Source organism: Thermobia domestica, chromosome 7 (assembly GCF_964235325.1).
Source record: "Thermobia domestica chromosome 7, izTheDome1.hap1.1, whole genome shotgun sequence".
Taxonomy (NCBI): Eukaryota; Metazoa; Arthropoda; class Insecta; order Zygentoma; family Lepismatidae; genus Thermobia; species Thermobia domestica.
Window position 1 is genome coordinate 17,320,140 of NC_137460.1, and position 13,966 is coordinate 17,334,105.

At 33.9% G+C, this 13,966-nt stretch overlaps 1 protein-coding gene across 2 annotated transcripts; it reads right to left on the reverse strand.

Annotated features, from left to right (window-relative positions):
- Positions 1–4,252: 4,252 nt before the first annotated feature.
- On the reverse strand, positions 4,253–13,566 carry LOC145689876 (uncharacterized). 2 transcript variants are annotated; one of them, XR_014132117.1, is made up of 2 exons: positions 12,204–13,566; positions 4,253–6,233 (listed from the first exon to the last, which is right to left on the reverse strand). XR_014132117.1 is itself a non-coding variant. In XM_081764172.1 (2 exons), exons 1-2 carry the CDS (start codon positions 12,742–12,744, stop codon positions 6,216–6,218), a joined length of 330 nt encoding a protein of 109 aa, XP_081620298.1. In that variant the 5' UTR covers positions 12,745–13,562; the 3' UTR covers positions 4,253–6,215. The 2 variants fall into 2 exon arrangements, 1 of the variants encoding a protein (XP_081620298.1); XM_081764172.1 differs by having other exon boundaries at positions 12,433–13,562.
- Between the last annotated feature and the right edge of the window lie 400 nt (positions 13,567–13,966).

Here is a 13,966-nt window from a genome sequence, read left to right on the forward strand (position 1 = left end):
GGTCGCAGTATCCGAGCCTGCGTTAATGTAAGGGTTCCTATTTGGAATTATGGGAAGATGAAGACAACTTTACTTTATGCTAATTGAATAGATGTTTTAAAATGATTGTACACATACTTAAATTGCAAGTATATTTCTCGAGGTATTTAGTTTATCGTCAGCCTAAAGTGGGTAACGTGATATCCATTTTTTTGTTATTACAGCTCCATCTAGTAGAATAACGAAAAAGTGTTTCAAGTAAAAGTTGTTTACTTTCGATCACAGAATCAGAATTTGCAATAACAATACGATGTTTCCATTTAAGACTTTCAAGTTTTTTTCCGGTGCCCCATGATAGACCCCTGAGAGCACTTGGAGTTAACAGAATTTTATACATCCCTGACGTCGGTACTTTCTTGATTTGTCATCTTTTGTCTTTTCCGAAATTTTTTAGGTCGAAAAGTTAGGAGAAGTACGTACTATGATATTAATTTATTTGCGATTACAGCGCCGTATATAAGAATAACGAAAAAGTACTTAGTTTTGATCGCATAATCAGAATCTGCATTAAAAATAGGGAGTTTTAATTTGAAATTTACAACTTAAAGACTGGGGCCCTATTATGGGACCCTTGGGGTCACTTGCTGTTTACAGAATTTTATAGCCCTCTCACATGGGTATATTCTTACGTAACTATATTTGTCACTTTTTTTTATTTCGGATATATTTGAGGTCGCAAAGTTAGGAGACGTACGTACGGTGCTATTCTTTTTTTTGCGATTACAGCGGCACCTATTAGAACAACGAAAAAGTGCTTCAAGTAATAGTTGCTTAGTTTTGATGTCAGAATTAGAATCTGCGTTAGAAATAGGGTATTTTCTTTTGAAATTTCCAAGTTTGCCCCTGGGGCCCCATGATGGGACCTCTGTGGGAACTTGTTGTTTACAGAATTTTATAGGCCCCTGAAATTAGTACATTTTTACGTAACTAGATTTGTCTCATTTTTTGTCATTTTGTAAATATTTCAGTTTGCAATGATAGGCGAGACATCCGGTATATATATATATATATATATATTAATTTTCTTTACGCAATTTCAGGCAAAATTTTATTCTTAAACTTTCAAATGCAAAAGGAATCATTGATCAACTAGAATCACAACATAAGCTAAAACACTTATATCTTTTCTTGCAAAAAGCTCTTGACCTTTTATTATATATTTATCCACCAAGACTTAAAGCTAAAATGTTCACATATCATAAGATTAAAACTTCTATCAATGCCCTTTAAAGCAAAACAGCTTTTGCTGATAATGACCTTAATATAATTATTAAAATTAATACCTCAAAAACTGTACGCGTGGCCACACTAATTTAACTTCGCATGGCCATAAAAATTGAATGATTTCAATAATTATTATTTACGTTCTTTTCATATTTTAATAATGGAATTTCTGTTTAAAAGACCCACAAGTAATCGCAGAACAAGAAATTTTATTTCATGTATTTTCAAATTTTATTTTTTCGATTTTTGTCCGGGTTTTAGGGTCAGATACTTCAATGTGCACCGAGCCGTTTTTTTTTTTTTGACTGGACGCCGGCTACTAATAACTTGTTCATAAAAATTTCATTAATAGCCCTATCATGTGGAATTTGTCACCACACCAGAATAGGGATTAACTGTAAATAGGGGTTTTTTCACACAATATTCGTAGAAACTGGTCGTGTAATTTTCATCATATTTCATAAATACATAACCGTACAGAATTTTATAACTCATTTCTCATTACAACTCCAGAAGGAGTAGCATATTCTTCGTGGTAAGCATTGTTCAAAACCTCCTATTAAAATTTTGTTCGTAGAAGAATATATTCAATAAGTCAAAAAGATTTTCTTACCCGAAGTTTACCTTCGACTCTGCATAATGTTTCAACAAATAAGTTTTTCGTAATAATTATCTTTTACCACATAAAGAGCGTCAAAATCTGAAGTTGCCTCTAGAAATTTCCGTGCGAATACACAACATCAGTAAGGAGGTATGCATTGAACATTTTCATTAAATACATATATATATACTTAGCTTTCGCTAAGCCAAACTGTTAGCGTGGCAACTTCGGTAATAAATTTTTTCCCGTTTTCTCCGAGCATCAAGCGGCAATTGAGAATCTGAGTGACTTAAAAAGGTTTTGTACTTAAGTCCTGAAAAATGTCGACTACAACATTGTTGGCAACTCATAACCCAGTTAGACATCTGCCAGCTGGTAGCCTGTAGTAATTCGTGAGAGTGTACTGCTACCTTCTGTTAGTTTCACTAGTATATTAATAACAAGCAACTAAAGAAAACCGAAAAGAATGATAACCTATTTCTTAGCTGTCCTACGTTTCGCCTCTCTTTCCTGTCGTGAAATAAAATACTGAATTCTATATCGCAAGAGCAAATAGAAAAAAAAGCATTTTTGTTTTTAGCTCTGTCAACTGAGAGCAATTTCTCACTAAGCCAAACACTTATTTTCAATGCTTGTGTTATAGTTTGAGCTACATACCATAATCCATTTCATTTGAATAGGCACTAATACAGGCAATGATACATTATGGAAAGTTCATTGATGGAAATTATAAAACAGCACACTCTGCAAAAAGTGGCAAACCTAGTTATCACGTTACTATAGTTAGAAGTGTAATAAATTATTAACAGATATTCTTGCTTTCTAATTAGGCCTGTTGTCCGTAAAAATCACAGTAAATATTATTTTCTTTTTTGGAATAAGAAAAAAATCGTAATGAGTATCCTGATTCTGGTTATCAGCCTCAATATTTTCATTTTTGGGACTCGCCTTTAGATTTTTTTTACTGTTTACTTACATAATGCCAGGATCAGCCTAGAAATCAATATGAGCAAATTGTTCGAAGAAGATTCAAATTATCTGAAGTAGAGATCTGACAATTTACGCAAATACTAAATATTTTTTGATATGGTAAATAACTCGATCCTCAACAATTTTAGAATCTTTAATCACCATGATTCAAGGTTTGTTGTTTAATTAGATACTAAATTACATCATTTTTAGCACCAACGTTATGTGAGATGCGAATCTACAGCCTCGATTGAGATATGAATCACATGAGTTTCGGCTTTGACTCGTGAGCTCCTTCGTGGCTAAGTGGTTAGCGTACACGCCTTTGGCGTGAGAGGACCGGTTTCGATTCCCGGCGGGAGCTCATGTGGTTCCGATTCCACGTTAATCAGTAGGTCCCCGTCTCATATAGCCTCGCTGCTGAAATAGACGCTAAACTAAAATCAACTCAACTCAACTCGAATCCGTGAGTACCACTGGGAAGGCGTGTACGTGAACATAAAACTTCGCGGGGTTTATATGATCCAAACAAGATCTTTTCTAAAGGAGAGCTCGTTCTTAAATACTTCAGATTTATTTGTTGTTTAATGAGTCATAAAATGTTTAATGAAAAAACTATGATCTGACACTTCTTAGGGCAATAAATAAATAAATAAACAGGGAATGCATGGTATTCATAAAGAAAACGAACACATAATAAGAAATAATAAAATTTTTCTCTGTTGGGTGAACACTAGGAAATTAGATAATCGGCCCAACAGCGATCAATCATGTTTATAAGATACACTTTCGTGCTAAGTTAGCACCATATTTTTGGAAGTTTGATAAGTCATAATAAGTAACGAATTACATAAACTTTAAGACAAGTTCATATTTCAACTTATATTTCCAGTGTACAGGTTGTCCTTATGCAGGCCATTGAATAATAAGATGCAACCGATCAAATCGTACGAAGAAGCAGTGACGAGAGAATTTATGTTTAGTTTTAAGACATATTAGTTACATGTATTACAATTAAAAAACTCCATATAGTGGGAATTGAACTAATGGAAACCTATGTACAGAATTACATTTTTAAGACTACTATATTATTTCTATACGTAGTGTTACCTAGTGCAGCTTTTAATATCTGAAAGTCTGGTCTCCTATTAACACTTTTTGATTGACCCAGTTTTAACACGTGGTATATTCACTACCTTTCGCATTATCAACTCTTCAGCAATATCATACGTCAATAAACTCGCTTAATATCAATAGTTCTCTGAGGGACTTATAAAAAACAATAAAATCAATTAGCATAGTACTGCAATCTTCCCAAAAACACAGAAAGCATAAAGAAAGGAACAAATATTTTATAAGCACTTTGAATTATTCAAAACACCAATACTTCATATGGAAAAATGCAATAAAAAGTTTGAAATCAATCTAAATTTTTTAATATTAACTTCTGAATAATTCAATTGCAGAAACGTTAAAAAACATTAAAATTGACTTGTTAAATTTTTTTGAAAGACAGATACTTCAAGTTTGTAAGAAAAATTGTGATTTGAACAATTCAGTGAGCATAAGTTTAAGTGATTTCTATTTAAGCTTGTTTGCTATTTGCCGTCTTGTTCATTAAATTCAATTCCCCAAAGTTTAATAGCAATCGAGCCAACAAGCCTTTAACCCAACACACCCTCATTTCGTTTAAAAGTTTACAATTAAATGTCAGGTGATTTACGTTCTACTTCAGTTGAAATAGTTGTTTCATTCTCTACGTTACATCAATGGAATAATCCTCAATTGCATTCTTGGAGTTTTAATGAGTTATACAAAAATAAGCAAGCTGTAGAAATTCCGTGAAAACCAAATTCGCTTGTAGTGTGAGGTTTTTGTGCTGAGTGGATTAACTTGTGATCTGCCAAAGCTGAAGGTACCGTAAAGCCTCTTCCGAACTACTGACATTTGTGACGTTGTCCTCCTGTGTGGATTAACATGTGTTGAGCCAGACTTGAACGTCGACTAAATCCCTTTCCATACAATAAGCAATTGTGAGATCTTTCTCCTGTGTGGACTAACCTGTGTTTCGTCAAGTCGGAACGTTGGGTAAATCTCTTTTCACATTCTCCTCATGTGTGAGGTTTTTCTCCTGTGTGGAATAACATGTGTGTAGCCAAACTTGAGCGACGACTAAATCCCTTTCCACACTCTTAGCATGTAAAAGGTTTTTCTCGTGTGTGGGTTAACATGTGTTTAGTCACACCTGAACGGCACTTAAATCCCTTTCCACACTCTAGGCATGTGTGAGATTTTTCTCGGGTGTGGATTAGCATGTGTCTAGCCAAACCTGAACATCGACTAAATGCCTTTCCACACTCTTTGCATGTGTGAGGTTTTTCTCCTGTATTGATTAACATGTGTTTAGCCAAACTTGAACGGACACTAAATCCCCTTCCACACTCTAGGCATGTGTGAGATTTTTCTCGGGTGTGGATTAGCATGTGTCTAGCCAAACCTGAACATCGACTAAATGCCTTTCCACACTCTTTGCATGTGTGAGGTTTTTCTCCTGTATTGATTAACATGTGTTTAGCCAAACTTGAACGGACACTAAATCCCCTTCCACACTCTTGGCATATAAAAGGTTTTTTTTTTCCTGTGTGAGTTAACATGTGTTTAGCCACACCTGAACGGGAACTAAATCCCTTTCCACACTCTAGGCATGTGTGAGGTCTTTCTCCCACGTGAATTAACATGTGATTCGACAAGTGCGAACTTAAGCTAAATCGCTTTCCACACTCTCTGCATGTGTGAGGTTTCTCTCCTGTATGGTTTAACATGTGTTTAGCCAAAACTGAACGGTGACTAAATCCCTTTCCACACTCTCCGCATGTGTGAGGTTTTTCTCCTATGTGGATTAATATGTGTGTAGCCAAATTTTAGCGACGACTAAATCCCTTTCCACACTCTAAGCATGTGTGAGGTTTTTCTCCTGTATGGAATAACATGTGTGTAGCCACACCTGAAGGGGAACTAAATCCCTCTCCACACTCTAGGCATGTGTGAGGTCTTTCTCCCTCGTGAATTAACATGTGATTTGACAAGTGCGAACGTAGGCTAAATCGCTTTCCACACTCTCTGCATTTGTGAGGTTTTTCTCCTGTATGGCTTAACATGTGTTTAGCCAAAACTGAACGGTAACTAAATCTTTCCACACTCTCTGCATGTGTGAGGTTTTTCTCCTGACGTATGACGCTGTTGACTTTTATGAGTTACCATATTACTTGACAAACGTGACTGAATAATTCCTTTGCCGAACTGCTTCGTAAGATCAGACTTCTCATCTGAATGAGAAATTGCTTCTTTTAATATAATAAACGTATTGTCTTCTCTGCGAAGGTCATATTCGTTGTAGCGCCTGTAACACGTTCAATAAACAAGGAAACGTGAATTGAGTTATTAATAAAAAAAACAAAGCAAAATGAAATCATTCCTTATATTTCAAGATAAAATTACGATTATTTTTCTTCTCTTACGGGATATATGGAACAGAGAACTATCGACGTTTTCCAGATCTCTGTATTCTCGAAACAAAAGTGTGTAATTTGCTTTAATTGTTGTACAATTATTTATATATACGATATAAGAGTTAAGTACATACGAACGTATGTATATGTTCTTCTCTTTGTGCTATGGAATAAACATTTCATTCTTATCTGTGAATATAGATATTTATTATCACCCAAATATTTATATATTATTAATTTTTGTCACAAAATTATACAATCGCAAGAACTTGTTGCAATTACAGCTACAAGAAAATGTTATGATGACAAAGAAACTGAGGAACGGAATAAAAAATTTATAATATTGCACAAAATATGTCATTTGAATCAGTATAGCAATCTCTACGTGTGTTTCTAATATAGTCTGAGACTTTCATATAGTAAACTTTAATACGTAATGCAATCTTTGCGTCTAGTGATGAGAAGCTACGCGGTTACATCTGATACACACTTAAGACGTCTTATTATGTAAATACTTTTGAGAGGCGGCGAGTATTTAATTTCTTGTAATTTTTATCTATTTATTTGAATACGTGACATTATGAAACCAGAAGTCCACGTTAAGGTAATGGGGGCAAGCATTAGCACCTTCGTCACTCTTAGATTAACACTAATGCTATTGTACGTTTCTGCTCAAGACATTGAATTTAAATTTCTAATAACCTGGTGTAATTCTATTCGGAGACATCAAAATACTATACTCGGTTTGGAAACCTGCTATTACTTTTTTTTTCAAACAATGCCCACGTTTGTTATAGGCATTGTGAAACACTTCAGTCATTATTGTTTATTATATTATGAAACACTTCAGTCATTATTGTTTATTATATTAAGTTAAAATGGCGTTTAAAGATAAATAATACACGGCGAATATCAAAAAATGCAAGAAATGTGTTATGCATCACATTACATAAGACAAGGATCTGAACTGCGTGAAATAAAATATTTAATATGTGGAGTGTCTAAATTTACGTCGCATTTCATCATGTAACGTTCATACAAATGGTTATCATAAGGACGGGAAGAGGATTAAATTTTCACGTGAAAAATTATATTTTGTCGGGACTCTCTTTTGTATACGTGTTTTGGGAAATACAATATTCAAAAGGGAGAAGATGAACAGTCTGCATATCGTCGCTTAAGAACCACAGGAATGTAACCCCATTTTCGTAGGTTTAAAAGCCAGAAGGCAAAAATATTGTTTTCTTAAAAAGATGTGAATTTAATACGATAGTAACTGAGCTACATTACAACAGACAATCGACAAGAACAGATGGCGTTACACTCCGTTTAGAGCAAGTGGGGATTTCGAAATTGTGTTCAAACATGAAGAAAATGAAAATCGCAGTTTTGAAGTTACGTTCCTCTAAGTTTCCTGCGACGATATTATATCTCAGTAAACAAACTCGACATCTAGCTAAATTGGCATTAGCTACGGAAATGAGTAAATCGATTGAAATTAGATCTTACACTGCAATTAACCAGACATGTATCTTACCTAGAAAACTTCTTCCTTTCTTTTTTCGTTACTGTCATTAGAATGAAGATCCTACGAGTGAGAGAACAGATTTAAATCTTAGGCGATAAGCAATGTATCTGACGAGTGGATCATGGTAGGGACGTGAAGTTTTTCATAAAATCTCTTCAATACCAGTCAGAAAGTGATCAACGCCTTACGAAATGGAAACAGGAAATTTCCTTATATACAATTTAACACATGATATAAAATTATTATGTAAAGTCTAGAACTTTTTATATATATTCTCTGATGCAGTTAAGTGATCAAAATCTTGCTAGCATACCAAAAAATTTAAGAAAACTATCTTTTCAAGCGGATGATGTGAAATTACCCTGTAAATCCATGTAATTCCAAATTAACTTATAGACTTGTATATCTATTTTAACACATGCAACGTCAAAAACAGCAAAAAAGCTTGCAGTATAGGACTTAAGAATTAACTAATGGGAACCAAACCATGTTTATCATTTCTTTTGCATTTCTTTCCAAACGTGCATCTTTACTTATATAGAGCATTCTACTTCATGGGAAAAACATCGAGGAATCACTACTTCTTCCTCCAGAATTTACATTAATATTACGTTTCATTCCGGCGTTACTACAAAACAATACTCTAAGGAGAAGACTATTGGCACCCTTCACTAAGTATCTCTACTTAGTTTTAAGGGTCTTATACATATCTTCTTTAAACACAAACTTGACGGACTAAAAATTATATAATACTATATGCGTAATACTATCATGAACACTAGACATTTATAAAACATTACAACATAAAAACTACAAAAGTAATTTATACTTAACCCGAGAAAGCCCATGCTCTAAGGCTCCCTGCTGCATATACAAGCTACCTGAACTCACCGTGACCATTTGTATTTTCCGTCGTTAATATGAAAGGCTAGTCATTACTTTGCTACGAAATCAATTGTCAATGATAATAAACAATGAACAGTATCAAATTATTAGAAAAGTGGATACTTGAAAAGGAGCTCCAGAAGCAACCCTTGGGCCTTTAAGTTAATATAATATATAACGCTATTGTTTCTGAGGTAAAGTAAAAAAAAATGCTTAGGAAACAAAATCAGAGGGTGTATTTCAAAGGAATAGAAGAATTCTAGAGCACAGGACAGGGGACGAATTATCTATTAAGAATAATGGCATTAAAAATTGACCAGTGTTCCTCTGAGGCACCCCTTGCGTATTGATGGACAGTGGGAAAACTATTTCTTAAAGCAGTTTACATCTTTTCTCTCATAAAAAATTAGATTCATAGCCATCGTTGTGCTTTTGTAATTAAACCTGCATTAAAGAATGAAATGCCGCTTAGAAAGTATATTTTTCCATGCTACTATGGGACTTTTGCTCGAAACGCGGGATGTACTTATTAATTTTATATTTATGACTATATTCTTAATCTGACTGAGGAGGGCTAATTTAGAAGTTAATAAACAAATAAAAAACACTTTCATGGCATTTTGTGAGTACAACAGTACACCGCAATGAAAACTGACATAACATCGCTCTGAAATCAATCTAAATAATAATGATGATGTCGGCCTAAAAGAGTTCTAAATAGAAGAAAGAAAAGCCGTTAATAAAATACTCTTTACCCTTTTCAAGTGTACTAGAAGGATATTGTCTGAGAAAATGATGCTGCCCTTAATAAAAATTGAGTCTAACCTTGGTTTGAAATTAATTTGTAGTCATAATGAGAATCTCCTTTTAAAGGAAATCTACAGAGGGAGAGAGAAAAAACAAACAACGTCGGGCACCCTTTTTAAAGAAATTAAGATTCTATTTTGTATATAAAAAAAAAAACTTACGTAGTTATTTTGCATTTATAAATCTCTTCTTATCTTTTATTCTAAAGCAATTTTTAAATGAAAAATAAAAGCTTCTGACTTGTAACCAGGGCCATTCTCATGTCTGCCTAAAATCTAAAAGCAAAGTAACAATTTTTTTTCACTCACTTAGTAACAAAGACCTGATCTCAGATTACATTATCTGGAGATAGAAGCAAAAAAGCTACCATTAGCTGTTAAAATTCGAAACATGTTTCAAATAGAATGATTGGTATTTTATTAGTTTTTATTCCTGGGATATTCTTACGTTCCTTTATATTTTAAATAAGATCTTAATTCATTCCATATGCCTAAAATGAATAAATGATATCAAAATTATACCATCTGCAGTTAGAATCACAGTAGGACCCGTTCTGATAAAAAGTTTGAAACAAGTTTAATGCTGCAATCAATATTTCTTTCATTGTTTGTTAGTACGGACATTTACACTTTCTCCTTCATTCCAAAAAAAGAAAAAATTCACGATTTACTTCTCTCTTCTACTAGGGGTAGCACGATATAAAAAGCATACTTCTACGATAGGCTCAGGACAACGCAAACAAATTTCGAATATGTATCAGTGTATGTCGAATATGTGCTAGAATATGTATCAGTGTATTGTGGAATTCATGTTGTTTCGACACCTACGTAAGTTGAAGTGAATTTCAGCAAAAATACATTGAAATAACTTAACTTATCTGAGATCAAGGAAAACCACGTTGTCTTAGCTCCTTGGAAATGTTACTATTCAAGAACATAAATCAAATCTATTATTGAATTTTATTTATATTTGTGATCAAGTAATGTAGGAAAGACAAGGGATAAATTTACTTCTTGAATTGTTAATCAGTGGCATAATAAGTGAGTTCACGGTCGACTATCCTGTCGGACGAGGGAAATTGGAGTCTGCTAGCAAAAGCCTAAAATCCACTCAAAAATGAGAAGAAAAATCTAAAAGGATTGCCCTCCAAAAATCCACTGGCTTCTTCTTCTGAAATTTCCAAAATCGAAGTGATATGTGAATTAGTGTTCAGTCAGGAATATGTGCAAAATAATCATGTCTCTTACTACGCAATAAGGCGGCTTCGTCGACATTGCATATAATTTTGAGTTAGTATTTCAAAAATTCTTTTTATTTTTTTTTTATTTTCCTATAAAAATTCATGGGCTTAAATTTAATATGTTAAAATGATAAAAAGAAAAATTTTAAATACAAATCTTCAAAAAGGTATCAATAAAATTCATATTAATCAAAATACAGAAGTAAGTATGTATGTTACATGTATAATGTTTGTGCTTAAGTAAAATCAATTTCATGTATGTATTTTTTTCAGTTGTTTCATCCCAGTTTCTTACGCAAATCACTACAGGAACGGTAAGAATATTGTACTTGGTATTGTAGAAATTGTGTGGATGCGAAGTGGGCATGTCACCGAGGGTGGGTACGCGCATAAATCAGCTTGGATCGAACCCATCATGACTTGTGATCTGGTGCTATTCTTCCCACAATCTCTAACTACTACTATACAGAAAAGAGTCTCTCACTCCGTTCCATCCGATAGACCCCCTATAAATGAAAATCTTTAGTGTCCGAATGAAAGAATCGTACCCAGTTGGGTCACCAGATAGGCGTACCAGATAAGACACGAACCCTACCGGTCATATGTGTTACTTTGGATTACAAATATGCAAGCAATGAAAGCATTTCAGATGTTACTCATAATACCTTTAGGAACGTACAAATACATATTCAACACGTATGATATGTAGGCTTATGCTATATACAGTGTTTTGCGCTATCCTCGTTTTCGTATATACTTATTTGTGTTGGCCCAATTGATCCTAACAGACGCATCTTTTTGCTTCCAGCCGTACCAACACCCTTCGCCTTGCCCTAATTTACATAGCAATCTTTTTGTTTTACTGACGATCTAGCACATATTGGTTAGTTTTGTTTGTACAATAATTCTTGTATCGCCTACGTGCAATAGGACCGTAAAGTGATCCTGTATAGAGAAATAGGTGTCCATATCCTAGAAATGATTGCAGAATATATAAAAAGTCGACTTTTTTGAAAGAAATGAGTACCGGTATAAAATGAATTTATGTATGCTCATCTACAATTAATGAACATCCATTGTTGCTTAGAATACCCTTTTATCTTGTTTTTAGTTAATGTCTTTCGAAGCCCACCGGAAATGTGAGGCTAGACTCATTCGAGGTAATTCCTGAAAAAAATAACAAACGTAAATAGCTTTTGTTTCAGTATAACAATTCCACGTTTAAACTTCGAAAATTTTATGATAGCCTAAATTTCACTCTCACGATCTGTTATTTTACCTAAGTCTCTATATAAATAGAACACTATCGTCGAGTACCCATATCATAAATATGTACAACAATAAAGAATTTAGTGAGAAATGCGTACTTAATAATAAAGAATCATTATTTTATCAACATACAAACTACATAAGATTTGTAACGATGGTATCGATCTCATTATTATAATTTTGTATACAGTTAGTCTATGTGTGCCGTAATTTCCAAATTGCAGGTTAGTAATTTACGTTCGAGATATCGCCAATACCTAAATAAGTCTATGAGGTGTAGCTTTTAACCTACAAACTTTTGGAATCCACGTATCCGTATTATTAATCTGAGTAAGTTTCTTTATGAAAAATTGAATACTACCTTTCTGACCAAACTGAATTTAAACCTTTTGTTGTTAATTGTTAGCGTTTCTGTATCACTTTCAAATGCAGAATGTTCTATGGCAAATTCTGATTTCACCGTATCAACGTTTAGTTTCTCATCCAAAGAATAGATAGCTGCATCCTTCTCCATTGTTTGTTCTCCTTCCGTTGTAGATAATACTAATTCTTTGTTGTCAGTCATTAGTTCGTATGTCCACGCTTTTCCTTCGAGTGGATCTTCCTGAGGTAAGTCATAATCAAGTTCTTCTTTGCACATCAATTCCAACTTAACAGATGCCTCACCAGCCATTATGACTTCAAATTTAGTAAGAATTTGACACTGTTCTTATACTTCCCTAGTTTTTTAAGCTGCCAGTGTTAATAAAATGATTAACAAGATCGTTCGCAGCAACTTTGCACTTGCAGTCAAAGATACGATCAGATTTCTATGTAATACAGAAAAAATCCTGTTACAAGCATAAGGAAACATCAAAGAGTGATCTTCCAATTAGTAACAAGAAAATAAATTTTCAGAAACACAGTAACAACAATACCAGTCAGCATGGTGTATTATAGGAAATACCCACACAAAACAGGTTCACAGTTCTACCCGATCTAGCAGATGTGAATAGTGAAAGTGCAGTTAGTGAAAATTGTATAAGCAATATACACAAAAGTTCAGGTAATGTCAGTGTAAATGGAAACTTAGATGCTACAAGCAGGTGCAAGAAACTAAATAAAAGGACTACAAATAGTAGTAATCACACAAGCGTTCATGACGGAAGCAGTGCCAAAACTGAGAGTGCAAAGCTGCATAGTTTAAGAGCAAGTAGTGAAGTAAAGACAAGAAATGCAAGTGTAAAATTTGGTAGTAATAATTTGAGGGGGAAGTCGAAAGTAAGTTCAACAGAAATAAACAAGCGGAAAGTGGTGATATATGGTGACAGCCATGCAAAGGGATTGGCCGGTATTTTAAACTTCAAATTGGTAGATAAACAAATTACTAGTTTAGTTAAACCGGGAGGAAGAATAGGTAATGTAGTTGAGCCAGTGGCTTTAAATAGTAATAATCTAACCAAGAACGATGTACTTGTTATTTTCGGAGGGACCAACGATATTGCTAGAAATGAAGCTGATGTGGGTATAAGAAATCTGTGCTCTTAATTACCAAATCTAGCTCATACAAATGTGATAGTTGTAGGTGCTCCACATCGCCATGATCTTATTAGCTCTTCTTGTGTAAACCAAGCGGTAAAAAACTTCAATAAGAAACTTAATACATTAAGTAAACGTTATAGTCATGTGCACCACCTAACTGTTGAGGATTTTCCTCGTAGATATTTCACAAGACATGGTATGCACTTAAGCAATACAGGTAAAAAAGAAATATGCGAGAAACTTAGCGTAATGATGGGAGAGCTTTCAACAAAAATTAGTGTAAATAAAACACCCATAATTATTGATACAAAGGGTACAGTACGCGAAAACTTTGACATAAATTGCAAAAGTAGTAAAATTCCATGTCAAGAAAA